This window comes from Onychostoma macrolepis, chromosome 04 (genome assembly GCF_012432095.1).
Source record: "Onychostoma macrolepis isolate SWU-2019 chromosome 04, ASM1243209v1, whole genome shotgun sequence".
Classification (NCBI taxonomy): Eukaryota; Metazoa; Chordata; class Actinopteri; order Cypriniformes; family Cyprinidae; genus Onychostoma; species Onychostoma macrolepis.
In genome coordinates, this window is record NC_081158.1 from 13413479 (window position 1) to 13429232 (window position 15754).

Here is a 15754-nt window from a genome sequence, read left to right on the forward strand (position 1 = left end):
AAAGTTAATTTCGAGCCCTGTTCTGCCATTTTAAATTTTCCTATTTATTTTCATTTTAGGTGTCAAGAAAGACAGAGTCCAAGGTATTGCAAAGCACTGGCTTGAGAACAGCAATGCACGTCCCGAAAATTGTGGTGGTTCCAGGTAAAATGAAGAGCAAGCTGCAAAGAAGGACGTGGTTCAAAAGCACATACAGTCTTTTAATTGTAGAGCAAGCCACTATGCCCGCCGTAGTGCACCTGGGAGAAAGTTCCTACCAAGTGACTTGAGTGTGGCAAAAATGCATCAGATGTTTCTTGAGCAGAATCATCAACACGTTTCCTACTCACTCTACTGGAGCATCTTTGTGTATGACGTCAACCTGGCCTTCGGTCATCCTGCCAAAGATGTGTGCTCTTCATGTGTCAAATTCCGCATTGCAATCAATGATCCCAACCTGACTGCAGAAGAGAAGCGGAATAAGATTCTGCTTTACATACTTCACTGTAGCTGAGCCCGTTCAGTTTTATGACCAGTGATGGGAATAACGGCGTTATAAATAAACGGCGTTATTTTTTTCAAGTCAAGTCAAGTCACCTTTATTTATATAGCGCTTTTAACAATACAGATTGTGTCAAAGCACTTAACAGTATCAAATTAGAGGATAGAGTGTCAGTAATGTATAATGATAAGATTAAACACTCAATTTTCAGTTAAAGGCATTTCATTATTGAATTCAGAGATGTCATTGTCTAGCTCAGTTTAGTTTAAATAGTATCTGTGCAATCAAATCGGCGATAATCGCTAGAAATTAAGTGTCCCCAACTGAGCAAGCCAGAGGCGACAGCGGCAAGGAACCAAAACTCCCTCTGTGACAGAATGGAGAAAAAAAAACCTTGGGAGAAACCAGGCTCAGTCGGGGGGCCAGTTCTCCTCTGACCAGACGAAACCCACAGTTCAAAAGTTTATATTTCTATTTTAATTTTGTTGCAATTTCTAACAATAGTAGTATTATGTAGTTAGGTATTTTATTATATTTTAGTTATTTTGTTATTTTTTTTGTTTTATTGTAACGAGTGATCAAACGAATTACTGTTTCTCCCGTTACAACGCCGTTACCATTACTGACAATAAAATGTGGCGTTACTATATTATATTATTAGAATAAAATTTTTCAGTTTATCTGAATGGATGCACAGTGTAGCTGTATTTGATGTAACGTTACCATAAACAATGTGAAGGCGCACGACTCGCCGTCGCTTTCTCTCACATACATGCACGCAAAGAAATATACAGAGCAAGAGAGTCTTTCATAACATGCAGAATTGACGCGCTACATGTAAACGATATTCTTTGTTGTATTTTCCTGTCAAAATAACAAGAGTTCCTATGGAATTCTTCAGCTTTTAAGAACTGCCAGTTTTTCTGGTAGTGGGCGGAGCTAATGCGCAAACGACAATCTCATTGGCTGGTGCTCCCCTATTATCATCCCTGTTTTGATTTCAGCAAATCAATTCGAGCAACGTGATTAATATTCATGAACCCAGCAGCTCATTAATCCTTAGTGCGTTTTATATTGATGACAAATATGCCTTCATACTTGGTTATTCTAATTACTAAAGTTCTATCATCATATAGTATTAAATTATCATAATATTATATTATAATGCTTGACTCACTGATACTAAGTGTCAGTAGATAAATAGTGTAGATTAATGTAGAATGTTTTATAATAATAATTTATTATTTTTAGTGTTCATTTCATTAATTTAACATATTTAATATTGGGGGCATCCAAAGTTATTTGACATTTGAACATTTTTTTAAAAGTAACGCAATAGTTACTTTCCCTGGTAATTAGTTACTTTTATAATGATGTAACTCAGTTACTAACACAGTTACTATTTGTGAGAAGTAACTAGTAATTATAACTAATTACTTTTTTAAAGTAACGTGCCCAACACTGTTTATGACACACTAAATGATGTGGGTGATACATTCACTGTCTGCTTTGACATAATGGAGAACCTGGTCCTTCCTAGATCTGCTATTGGTCAAACATATTACTCACGGCAGGTATACTTTTATGTATTCGGTGTGGTTCGTCACCGTGGCAGAGGAGAACCCCAGAGTCGGCATGAGATAAATCTGTACACCTGGCTGGAATATGAGAACTCAAAGGATAGTAACATCGTTGCCTCAGCTCTACAACACTACTTCAGCACAGTGGCTAGAGTTGATCTGCACCAGTGTCAGAGCCTCTGCCTGTTCTCCTACTCTTGCTACGGCCAGAATAAAAACATTAATGTTCTGTCAATGTTGTTTGCCCTGCGTACTCCGCTGTACTCTCAGCTCAATGTCACTTACTTCTTTCCTATACGAGGGCACAGTTTCCTTCCGGCTGACAGAGTGTTTGGAAGGATTGAGCAAGATATCCGGAAGCATACAACTATTCTGTTGCCGGAAGAGTATAACAACATTTTGCAGAAGCATGGCACTGTCCATCAATATGGGAAGGACTGGCAGTGCTATGACTTCAAAGAAGCAGCAGCCAGGTTCACAACAAAAAAAGTGAAGCAAGAGTGCTGCAAATCTCTGGAGATAAACTGGGGATTAAGCCTGTGTTTGCTGGTGAATTTTGCCAGCACTCTGTGCTGAAGCGAGGTAAGAGGTGGTGTCAGTTAAGCCAGCTCCTCTTCCGGATGTGAACTGCGTCAAGGAAGCAAAGAGGACTGATGTCTTGAAGCTGCTGGGTGAGTTAGGAGTGCCAAAAGCTGTGCACGAGTTCTATGAAAACATCCTGGCAAGCGATGGTGGCAAGCGATGGTGACAAGGACATTGAACAAGACCTTGAGGATGGTGAGAATGAATGAATGACAGCATCTAAAAGTGTCTGAGAGATGTCCTCTTTTTGCACAGTACTGTGTGTGTTTTATTTGCTAGTGTAAGCTATTTTAAGATATTGGCAATTGACTAAGTATACAATTTATTGTTATTTATTGCTATCTTAATGTTGTTTTACATTTTATGAAGTATTTTATTGTACTTAAACTAAAATGTTCCAATATAAACTGAGTACCAGATTTAAGACAGTTGTTGAGGCCTTTCAAAATTTTAACCAGAATACCTGTTTTGTGTACTGAATTTTCTTATACTTGAGTTATACAATATAATATTACTTTACACTACTTAAGTCTGATAAGCTTTTTATACTAAATGCACATTGCACAGATATTGATGTTTCAGAATGTTTTGCACTGTTACTTGATTATACACTGAACTATTTGAATCGGATAAGCTTGTTTTATACTATTTGCACATAGCACGTTATGATAGTGGTGGGCATGGGGAATATTGATGTTTCTATTCAGACTGTTATTTTAACATTTACACACTTTTTATCAGAATATTTTGCAGTTCTCACATACATACTTGATTATACACTACACTATTTGAATCTAATAAGCTATGTTTACATTGTTCTACTTGAATCTAAATCCCAAATATCAGAAATGACACTAAATTGTTAAGATTTTATTAATGTCAATTTAATGTTATTGACTTACTGCACTTACTTGACAGATGTATGTATTTTTAATGTTGGGTTGTTTGTGTAACGTCTGTTTTTTTTGTTAAAATAAATAAGCTGCCATTTTGTGCCATTGTGGTTGTGTGTGAATATTTACTTTTTGTTTTGTTTTTTATATTTTAGGACTTTTGCCTGTATTCAGACAGGGCAGAAGGGTGACTGCAGAGAAATGGGTGGGATTGGCAAATAATCGCAGATCTCATTCAACCCCTGTGTAGAGGTTTATCTAATGTTTAGTTTTAAAATGATTGTGCTCTCATCTTTTTCAGGGTTTCTAGTTGCAGTGATTTTTCAACTACCGTATTGACCCGAATATAAGACGATGTTTTTTCCTTAGAAATACATCTGAAAAAACACGTTCGTCTTATATTCAGGGTCTAGACTTTGACATGTCAATAATACACCCACAACAATAGGTGGCGCCAAAAACGCATAAAACGAGTGTGCCATGAAATATGTAATGTGTGTTGTAAAGATCCCGAATGAAAACAAATAAAAAAGAAAAGCTTATGATCATGACTGTATGTTGGCCTGATGGGACCAAACTTCCTCTGTAAGTGATTTTAAAACATAAGACAGTACCCAGATTTGAAGAAGACTACAATAAGATTTCACGTCTACTGATAATAACATTTTGGTAGGCTGCTATGAGTTGCATAGCCTAATTGTTATATAATTCAGATGGGCTACCTGTTATTTCAATGGTATATCAAAATTTTCCAATGTCATTGTTGGTACATTTTACCAGTATTTACCATACTTTCAAAACAAAAATTAGAATTGGAAAAATATGCAATATGAAAATAATTTAAGAATAAATGTGTTTTACAGAGAGAAAAAAAAAAAAAAACAAGATTTGGTTTTCAAAAAGCTTTTTTCCAACAGGTACATCTGGAAAAAGGGGGGTCGTCTTATAATCAGGGTCGTCTTATATTCGGGACAATACGGTATTTACTATGTCTTGTCCCAAATAGGTGGATTTAGAGGTTTTTGCAGAAAAAAAACACAAGTGGATTTAGCTGGTTTTGACGCAAAAGAAAATCTAACTTGTAAAAAAACAATAAATTGTCTAAAGTGGCATTTTTGAAAAAAAGTTATTTTATTCACTAATAACCTTATAATTTTCTTTAAAATGAAACTCCTGATCGTAGGAGCCTGATTAAAAAATGTGCATTTAAAAGAAAATAAGTCTACCTTCTACAAGCAGGAAACAACATTGGTCTCGATGCAAGTCAGACATTGTGTCTCATATTTGGAGATGTAGTCCCACAGGGAGATAAGCACTGGCATTTGATGTTGCTGCTCTTACATAGTTTTAATATTATCTTGCATCTCTGAAGGAATGATAATATTTTTGAAGCATCTGATAAAAGAGCATCATTGTATTGCATTCCTTCAATGATTTATATCCTTCTAGGAATCTAATTCCAAATCACCACTTTATGATTCACTACCCTGAATGCATCAGACAAATTGGCCCATTGATTCATGTATGGACAATGAGGTACGAGGCAAAACAAGTTTTTTAAGGGAAATCTAAAACATTTAAAAAACCTGACCAAGTCACTTGCAAACAAAACACCAGCTAGTCTTTGCCTCTCACTGGGAGTCCTGTACCATCAAGGGTATCGAGTCTGGCCCTGTTTCAAATGAACTGTTGTCTGACCTTGAAAACTGATTTTATTTCAGAGCAGCTCCAGATTGATATCTCTAGCGAGGTAATGGTCACACCGTGGGTAAAGTGTCATGGTATTGAGTATCGCAGTGGTCCTGTTGTTTGCTTAGAGTTTGTTGATAATGCACATGTTTTTGGAAAGATTGTTAAAATTTTTAAGGATGGGATTTATTTTTTGGCATCGTGTAGGAAATCAGTTTGTTGAACACCTTCGTGCTTTGAGTGTTGTTGAACAAGAGCACAGTCTTGTACTTGAGGAATTGATGTACTACAAGCCATTTGATTTACAAATGTATGACAGTCTATTTTACATTGTTGTGGACTGTTATTTGTAGTAATGTCATGGCATTATGATTTCTTGCTCTGTGCTGAAATAAAGTTTTGAAAGAGTAACAGAACGACGTTTTCTTCATTGTGAATTTCTAGTTTATATTAGTTTTTTTTAAGTAGGTAATGCAGAACCATAATAAGAACTAACACCCAAGTAACTCCCAAAAAAGTGTTCTATCAACACCAGGATGGTTTAATATTTCACTCTCTTCTAGGAGTTGTACCAACGCGTAACTCAGCTGCTCTTTGCCAAACTGTTTCTTGTCAGTGGTTACCGTTACCCATGCGAACTATTTTCCACTAAGCATAATTCCTTCGTTGATGGATTTTGCAATTGGAAACATTCAGAGAGGATTGGGGAACATGAGAGGAGCACGGAGTACAGGGTTTGTATGCAAATGTTACATCGGCTCTCAAAGGGCACAGAAACAGTTGACTCCGAATTAATTCAACAAATGGACTCCGAGAGGGAATACTGGAAGCAGGTATTACTGCAAGTTGTATCAGTCATCAAGTCTTTAGGGGAGAGAGGACTGGCTTTCAGAGGAAATGATGAGTTGTTGGGTTCAGCTCATAATGAAAATTTTCTAGGCATCCTCGAACAGAGTATGATCCAATTTTAGCTGAACATATCAGAATGTTTGGTGGGTTTTTGTTAAATGTGAGCCAAAATCATCACAATTAAAAGAACCAAAGACTTAAACTAATTCGGTATGTGTGCAATAAATTTATTTAATACACAAGTTTCACAATTTGAGCTGAATTACTGAAATAAATTAACTTTTCCACGACATTCTAATTTATTGAGATGCACCTGTGTGTGTTCTGAAATTTCTCCTTTTCATAAATCTTATCATACTCAGAACACTGTAATTTCTTTCCAGAGTTTGCGAATGACATTTGATGTGTGAAACTCTTCTCACACTGAAAACACGTGAAAGGCCACTCTCCAGTCAGGTATGGGTTATAAATTTGATTTTGTTGCAGACGGTTTCGGGGGGGGAAGCAGGAGCGACTCCCTTGAGTGAAATTATGTTCTTCTGTGCGTTAATCTGTGCTTGTCTCCATTGTGAATCCTAATGTGAGCCAAACCTCAAAGTGAGAAACTTTTTCCACACTGTTGGCACATGACAGGCTTCACTCCAGTATGAATCTTTACATGTTTCCTGTCTGTGGAATTCGTTCCATCGCTGATGACATAAAACTGTTCTCTTGAGTGAATCCTCATATGGTGATAAAAAATGACTGTTAATCTGAAACTCTTTCCTTGTTGACCATACAAATGGGTTTTTTTTATGTGTAAAGGTTTGTCCACATTGAGCACATATGTTGGCAGGTGAATTCGCTCTCAGTGTCAATACTTGCATGGACATTAAGAATTTCTTTACGTGAGAATTTCTTGCCACACAGTTTGCAGGTGAAAGGAATTTCTCTAGCGTGACTTCTTATGTGGGTATAAAGGTTTTTGTTATGCCTGAAACTTTGTCCACACTGATAGCATGTGTAAGGTTTCTCTCCGGTGTGAACTCTCATGTGGATTGCAAGGTTTTGTTTTTGAGTGAAACATTTTTCACACTGTTGGCAGGTAAAAGGCTTTTCTCCAGTGTGAATTCTCATGTGGCTTTTAAGGCTTCCTTTGTGAGTGAAACTCTTTCCACACTGTTGGCAGGTGAAAGGCTTTTCTCCAGTGTGAATCTTCATGTGGTCATTGAGTGTGTGTTTATAAGTAAAACTATTTCCACATTGAGTGCATGTGTAAGACTTCTCTCCTTTGTGAACTCTGATGTGATTTGTAAGGCTTTTTTTTTTATTGAAAGTTTTTCCGCACTGTTGGCAGGTGAAATTACTGATAGATTTGTTCTTCTGAGCACTTTTTGGTGAGGAAGTCTTTTCAGTTTCAATAGATTTTTGTTCATTCATGAAAACTTGTTTCTTCTCATAGTGATTTTTCCCTTCCATTTCATCTAGTACTTCACTCTCCTCTTTCAGCGCCATCAGGTCTAAAATGAAGAAAGACAAATACAATTTAACAACAGTTTAAGAGCACATAGCAACAGACATCAAAACCAATAATATACTTGCTAGATTCTATATGCACTAAGCCAGTCAAAGTGGAGTTGTGTCAATCCAAGTAAGCTGGCAGTTATCAAACCCCTCATCACTTGACCCAGGAGAAATGGTTTATTATAGACCAATCCCAATGTTCAACTTTACAACAAAATTGTATTTAAATAAGTATTTAAGCCCCACTATAGCACAAAAACTGTCCTTATTAAAGTTTTAACAGGTAAACCTATTAAGCCACTTCCTGTTCTCTTTTGTTTGGCACCCTGTTTAGGTTGAAAACCGTTAGTGTTTATTTATATGTATATCTGCAAATAAAGGCTTTTTAAGTGCTAAAATCTATATTTTGTGACTGGATGTGGAATTCTGTCTCTTTTAAGAAAAACAAGAAAAATCTTTTCCCCCTTTAAGACACTAGAGTTTTTCAACATGACATCAAGGTTATTGGTCCTCCTATTAAGCACCATGCATACAGAGTTATTCAGAAGAAGAGAAAGGTGATGCAGGTAATGAAGTATCTGCTGAATGACGGTTGGCTGAGCTTAGTGGTAGTTCATGGAGTTTTTCCATGTTTACTTGTCTTGATGTTTACCAAAGCCAGTTGGAATATTTAGGTTTTGTATTAATTATGGGAAGGTCAATGCAATCCCCATTCCTGATTCTTACCATTTACCCAGAATGGAAGACTGTATAAGAGTTGTAATGTTTTGTTAGTAAACTTGATCTACTAGAAGCTCCAAGTTGTAGTCAAGTCCTGTCAAATTCTGCTGCCCCTAAAGTATCGTCTTTGTTAACACCAGATACTTTTTTTATACAACATAATTTCCTGTAAAGCTACTGGAACAATCTGTATTGTGAAAATGTGAACCTTTATTTTGTAAAGCTTGTGGGAGCCTCATAAAGTGCTGGGCCCGTATTCACAAAACATTTTATCTTACCACTAAGAGTTTTCCTAAATAACAGTGAAAGTTGAGTTTTCTCTTAAAAGCTATTCAGAGAAATTTTTACTAAGGAATAGAGAGAAGTCTTAAGCCCAAAACACACTGCACGATTTTAGCAATCCTATAAGATCACTGCATGTCACGCTGTGTGACATGGATCTAATAATCTTGGCTATGAGGTATGTGTAGACTGTACGATGATGACACCTATTGACTCATACGCTATGACGCATGTTTCTATAGAAGAAAAAACATCATCAGCATGTGCTAGTGGTAAACAAAAAGAGCATGATAAATCACACTTTAGCAGTTGTATTTTTTATGTGTGCTGAAAAAAAGTGTAAGCTGTGAAAAAGGAAAGGATAAGAGCTTGAGGTAAGCAGTTTTTTGTTTTAGCATATGTCGCGTTGATTTCATATCGCATTTTTATTGGTTGGTCAGTAAACGTGGATCGTACCAGCAAACACACCGTGCGATAATCATGCTGTATCATAGGCTTTCTTTGGTTGCGAGACTGTGACAACAGCCGTCTTTGAACCTCTCTCACTGTACGACATAAGAGCACTGATTAGGAGCCACGATCACAGAAATCGCCACGATTGTTTCACGATGCCAATCTTTCATCTGGGACAGCCGAAAATCGTGCAGTGTGTTTAGGGCTTTAAGCCAAATCTTGACCTCGTTGCTATGGGCGATGTCAGCATGCTTACTAACTATACAGTGATTGGCTGATAGTCTCTGTCAGAGATTTATTCATAGAAATATTGTAGAGCATGATATTATGTTGCCATATTCAAATAAAGGTTTAAAAATAAAAATGTGACCCTGGACCACAAAACCAGTCTTAAGTGTCAATTTTTCTGAATAAATAAGCTTTCCATTGATGTATGGTTTGTTAGGATTGGACAATATTTGGCCGAGATACAACTATTTGAAAATCTGGAATCTGGGGGTGCAAAGAAATCAAGATATTGAGAAAATTGCCTTTAAAGTTGTCCAAATGAATTCTTAGCAATGCATATTACTAATCAAAAACGATGTTTTGGTATATTTACAGTAGTAAATTTACAAAATATCTTCATGGAATATGAGCTTTACTTAATATACACTAATGATTTTTAGCATAAAAGAAAAATCTATAATTTTGACCCATACAGTGTATTGTTGGCTACTGCTACAAATATACCCCAGCGACTTAAGACTGGTTTTGTGGTCCAGGGTCACAAATGTTAATAATTGCCACATTCAAATATAGATTTGAAAATGCAGGCTAAGTGTCTCTAATTAAACAAGTATATGTTCAGTTAATTGTCAGTCTCTTACCATGTATGCTTTTCGTAAACAAATAGTGAATATGCATATAAACAGCCTTTTAATTAACAGAGTAGAATAATCATGGCTGATAAGACATGCAAACTTGAAAGAAAATCAAACTGGACGCAAGAACACCTGTTACTTCTTGCCCAACTGGTAAATGAAAACAAGGATATAATCAAAGGAAAATTTGGAGTTTTCTGAAACCAAAGGTGATACCTTTATAAATGCTCATTATCATCAAATGTTTCTAAAATGTTTACGTTCCGAGGCAGATTGCCGTCAACAGCCATTTTAGCATAGTTTGTGGTTAGGTCTTAGTGACTTAGGAGTCCTCTTCACTACTCCTAATGTTTCACAGACTTAGGAGCTAGTTTTAGTGCTAAAACACTTTGTGAAATACTCTTACAGCAAAAATTTAGGAGTCCTAAATTTAGGACTGACGCCCATTATTTTTAAGATTTTCTCCTAAATCGACAAGTTATGAGCTACTTTTAGCCTTAAGATCAGGCACAGCTCGTCAGGTCAGTAACTAGTTGGCATGTCTGTTTTTTTTCTATGTGGATCAAATTAACAAAGTAGGCTATACGTTAAATCCTTTAGTTTAAATGTGCTCACACGAATAGCCTTTATATGGTTCTGTTGTGTTTGTTTTGTTTATTCTGAGAATAGACATATGATCGTCTTTCCTCACCCGAATTGCTTCACAACTTGTAACATTCTAAATCAACATTTGGAGGTGATAAATACTATATTAAAGGCAATTATTATACAGCATTTTATGAGTGTAACATTACTTGGAGCCTGTCAGTCAACATTAGTGGACCACCCACAGGATAACGCAAGGACATCTCTGCCAAAATTTTGTGTTCAGAGATTAGAATATAAAGTTTACAAAATAATCTGCCTCACCTAAATTTACAGTCAGGAGCTGCTACTGCTTAAGATGTTTTGTGAATACTGGCCCTGATGTTTACATCAAGTGTGAGCTCATGAATGCATGTGTGACAGTTGTGTCTATATGGACTCAGAGATGCATTATTTTTCTAAGATTCTTTGTGTTCAGAAAGTCATATACATTAGCATAACAGTGAGTAAATGATAAAAGTATTTTCATTTTTGAGTGGAGTATCCCTTAATATTACACTAAATAATTGTTTTGTTTAGGCTGTATCTGTATTATTTTTCCTAAAACACATACTATAATTTTCTATTGTGCGTCATGTCAAAATAAATGTCAAACAGACTACTTTAAACACAACATTCATATGACATTCTTCACTATTATCATTCATTTCTGTAGAGATGGACATTTTAATAAGAGTCAAATTAGTAAGTTTAGCTTTGAGAATGAAAACCAACCTGTTTGTTCCTCAGTATCTTCTTGTTTGAGTCTGAATGTTTCTTCAATCTTCATGTCTTCACTCTCCTCTTTAATAAACGCCATCTTTATAATGGCTGCTTCTCAATTAGCTTCCTATTTCAGTAGTCCGGGCACTAGTAAGGTGAAAACAGTCATGACAGTTATGGCTTTAAATGACCAAAAAATTTAAATAAAAAAACCCCCCTCAAAATTAGCACTAAACAAAACAAAAAAGTTCATATTGAAGTATTTATGATTTATATTTTGCATGTAATAATATATATTCCACTTTAATGAAAACAGCCTATCTGTTGGTTAACGTTAGTAAAAGTCAAATCACACGTTTGTTGTTGTTGTTGTTGTTGCATTTACACTGTTTTGAGCGGCTGGAGTCGTCAGTTCGAGCGATTCAAAACACTGAATCAACTGACTCGGAGTTTCAAAAAGCTCCGTTATTTGTTAATCTTGTGTAGATACGCTTTACACAAAAAACAACGCTCATAAATGTTAGATGAAGCGTTACAACGTTAAATTGATCATTTATTCATTTTACGTTGCTTATAAAACTATTTCATGTATGTAAACACTTCAAATGCTTAAAAACACTAACCTCTCTTCAGACGCAGGAGCGCGGCGCAGCCTTATGTTGTCACATCGCCAGACTAAAATAAAAGTCCTGCATAGTGCATAGAAATGTAGGGATACAGAAAACACATAAATAACAAAACATATGTCGAAGTTCTGGTAGGATTTTGAATGTAGTAAATTCTCAGCAATCTTTTCTCAAGTCCAGCATGTGTCGCTCCAGCTGTTTCTAGTCTTTTGCAGTGACTAGTGTGGCTTTAGACAGACATAAATCTCAATAAATCTGTCCTTTAAATTGCTTGTAGAGGCTAAAGAGAAACTTATTTTCATATTGAGCTAACATACTCAGCCTAATTGTCGAGATGACAAAGAAATCAGAGAATGTTTGATTTTTAATTGACAGAGTATAAAAAATATACGACAGAAACATAGACAACAGAGTCTTTATTAATCAAGGAAAACCTTGCATTAAATAATTTAGCATGCATTTAATATTTAATAAATTGCTATTTGCCATGTGCAACCTTAAACATCTAGCAAATTACACATTTAGTTTAGTGGCTATTTATATCTGTAATAGACATTTACAGAAATAATATGAACTGTGTGAATTACACTGCTGTTAAACCTTGCATTCAATTGTTTTGCTTACATTGATTTAATATATATTTTTAATATTATAATTTTATTGTAAATTACACGTTCAAAATCATGTGCAATCAATAATGCACTGTACAAATGAAGCATAAGCTAGCATTAGTAAATGTGAAGAAATGTGTGTTGTACATTTGATATTCATAAAAGTCAATGTGCTTGATTATGCATGAGAAACAATATTTATTGGATAAAACTGCAAAAATTAGATTATTGTAATCTAACAACGTCTCCAGCTTGTCCCAGGCCAAGCTGTCGTTATAACAGAAAATCAAATTATAATATCAACTGAAAGCGACCCTGACATCGTATTTTGTTTAATACTGTAATCTGCTTGCTTTAAAACAATCTGTTGTATAAAGATTATACACACACACACACTGTTATATTTTGATTAATCCCCTGTAATGGGACTTATAACTGTAATGGGAATTTTTCTTTGGTGACCCATACTCGAAATGGTGCTCTGCATTTAACCCATCCAAGTGCATACACACAGCAGTGAGTAGTGAACAAGTGCACAAACACACATACAGTGAACACACACCCGGAGCAGTGGGCAATTAGGGGTTCGGTGCCTTGCTCAAGGGCACCTTAGTCATGGTAATCGAAGGTGGAGAGAGTGCTGTTCATTCACAATTGTGGTCGGGCGATAAGATGTCATAAGGCTGCGCCGCGCTCCAGCATCTGTGATTCTGCTGAAGAGAGGTGTGTGCTTTTAATAATTTAAATTGTTTAAATCAATACAATTCGTTTAGAGAATTGTACATAAAACTTATTACCCAATGTAACACTGTAATGCGTTAGTGACATTAATCAAGGTTATGTTATGCAAGTAAAACTGAGGTTGTCCAAACTCCAAGTCAACTGAATCAATTGCTTTACAAAATGATTCAGTGATTCAAATCGCTCGAATCACCACACGCTGACGACACCTACGCAAAACAATGTAAAAGCAATGAGAACAACAAACACAAACATGTGTATTGACAACTTTTACAAAAAAATAGTGAATGTTTTATTTAAGTGGAATTTATTTGAATATAACATACTAATCAGTAAATACTAAATATATATTTTAATACCAATATGAACCTTATTTAATTTGTGTAATTTTATTAGAGTGCTAGTTTTGATTGTTTTTGTGTCAATCAAGGGGGAGGTGTTGCTACAATTTATAGAAATATTTTCAGTATCTCTCAGAGGTTGGGTTTCAAGTATAATTCGTTCGAAGTAATGGTGCTTCATATAACGTTATCCAAAGAAACAAGTGTTAATGATAAATCCCCTGTGATGTTTGTACTGGCTACTGTATACAGGCCACCAGGGCACCATACAGACTTTATTAAAGAATTTTCTGATCTTCTATCGGAGTTAGTGCTGACTGCAGATAAAGTCCTAATCGTTGGTGATTTTAATATCCATGTTGATAATGACAGAGATTCGTTGGGATCAGCATTTATAGACATTATAAACTCAATTGGTGTTAAACAACACGTGTCAGGACCTACTCATTGTCGAAATCATACTCTAGATTTAATACTGTCACATGGAATTGATGTCAGTAGCGTTGAAATTTTGCACCAGAGCGATGATATCTCAGATCATTATCTAGTCTCCTGTATATTCCATATAGCTAAAGCTGTAAAGCCAACTTCTTGTTACAAATATGGTAGAACCATTACCTCTACCACAAAAGACTGCTTTATAAATAATCTTCCTGACTTATCTCAGTTCCTCAGCATATCCAATAGCTCAGAAGAACTTGATGATGTAACAGGAACTATGGACTTTCTCTTTTCTAGCACTTTAGATGCGGTTGCTCCTTTACGCTTAAGGAAGATTAAGGATAAGAGTCCAACACCGTGGTATAATGAGCACACTCACGCCCTAAAGAGAGCAGCCCGGAAAATGGAGCGCAGCTGGAGGAAAACTAAATTAGAGGTATTTCGTTTAGCTTGGCGGGAAAGTACCCTATCCTACAGAAAAGCATTAAAAACTGCTAGATCTGATTACTTTTCGTCTCTTCTAGAAGAAAACAAACATAACCCCCGGTATTTATTCAATACAGTAACTAAATTAACGAAAAATCAAGCATCAACAGGTGTTGGCATTTCCCAAGAGCATAGCAGTAATGACTTTATGAACTACTTCACTTCCAAGATCGATACTATCAGAGATAAAATTGTATCCCTGCAGCCGTCAGCTACAGTATCGCATCAGATAGCGCACTATAGATCCCCTGAGGAACAATTCCATTCATTCTCTACTGTAGGAGAGGAAGAATTGTATAAACTTGTTAAATCATCTAAACCAACAACATGTATATTAGACCCGATTCCATCTAAACTACTAAAAGAGCTGCTTCCAGAAGTCATAGATCCTCTTTTGGCTATTATTAATTCATCATTGTCATTAGGATATGTCCCCAAAACCTTCAAATTGGCTGTTATTAAGCCTCTCATTAAAAAACCACAACTTGACCCCAAAGATCTAGTTAATTACAGAGATATTATCAGGAGACATGGTGTTAGCTTTCACTGTTATGCTGATGATACTCAGCTCTATATTTCTTCGCGGCCCGGTGAAACACACCAAATTGAGAAACTAACGGAATGCATAGTCGATATAAAAAACTGGATGACGAGTAATTTTTTACTGCTAAATTCTGAAAAAACAGAGGTGTTAATTATCGGACCTAAAAACCCCACATGTAATAACCTAGAACATTATCTAACACTTGACGGCTGCTCTGTCAATTCTTCTTCATCAGTCAGGAACCTAGGTGTGCTGTTCGATAGCAATCTGTCATTTGAAAGCCATGTTTCTAGCATCTGTAAAACATTTTTCATCTCAAAAGCATATCTAAATTGCGACCAATGCTCTCAACGTCAAATGCAGAAATGTTAATTCATGCGTTTATGACCTCAAGGTTAGACTATTGTAATGCTTTATTGGGTGGTTGTTCTGCACGCTTGATCAACAAACTACAGTTAGTCCAAAATGCAGCAGCTAGAGTCCTTACTAGAACCAGGAAATATGACCATATTAGCCCGGTTCTGTCAACACTGCACTGGCTCCCTATCAAGCATCGGATAGATTTTAAAATCTTGTTAATTACTTATAAAGCCCTGAATGGTTTAGCTCCTCAGTACTTGAGCGAGCTCTTATCGCATTATAGTCCTCCACGTCCGCTGCGTTCTCAAAACTCCGGCCGTTTGATAATACCTAGAATATCAAAATCGACTGCGGGCGGCAGA

At 36.0% G+C, this 15754-nt stretch overlaps 2 protein-coding genes across 2 annotated transcripts; one reads left to right on the plus strand and one right to left on the minus strand.

The window, feature by feature from the left end:
- Positions 1–1849: 1849 nt before the first annotated feature.
- On the plus strand, positions 1850–4475 carry LOC131538986 (uncharacterized). The gene is made up of 2 exons (XM_058773222.1): positions 1850–2838; positions 3692–4475. The coding sequence occupies exon 1, from the start codon at positions 1999–2001 to the stop codon at positions 2635–2637; it is 639 nt and encodes a 212-aa protein (XP_058629205.1). The 5' UTR covers positions 1850–1998; the 3' UTR covers positions 2638–2838; positions 3692–4475.
- Positions 4476–4487: 12 nt separating this feature from the next.
- Positions 4488–11954, minus strand: LOC131538980 (gastrula zinc finger protein XlCGF49.1-like). The gene is made up of 3 exons (XM_058773212.1): positions 11866–11954; positions 11255–11389; positions 4488–7573 (listed from the first exon to the last, which is right to left on the minus strand). The coding sequence occupies exons 2-3, from the start codon at positions 11337–11339 to the stop codon at positions 6867–6869; spliced, it is 792 nt and encodes a 263-aa protein (XP_058629195.1). The 5' UTR covers positions 11340–11389; positions 11866–11954; the 3' UTR covers positions 4488–6866.
- Positions 11955–15754: the final 3800 nt, after the last annotated feature.

Bases quoted from the DNA above. Each gene is read 5' to 3' on its own strand.
- LOC131538986 (XM_058773222.1), top strand. From the start codon at position 1,999: ATGGAGAACCTGGTCCTTCCTAGATCTGCTATTGGTCAAACATATTAC.
- LOC131538980 (XM_058773212.1), bottom strand. From the start codon at position 11,339: ATGGCGTTTATTAAAGAGGAGAGTGAAGACATGAAGATTGAAGAAACA. The intron at 7,574-11,254 runs GTTGGTTTTCAT...TCTTCATTTTAG, and splicing joins AGATACTGAGGAACAAACAG to ACCTGATGGCGCTGAAAGAG.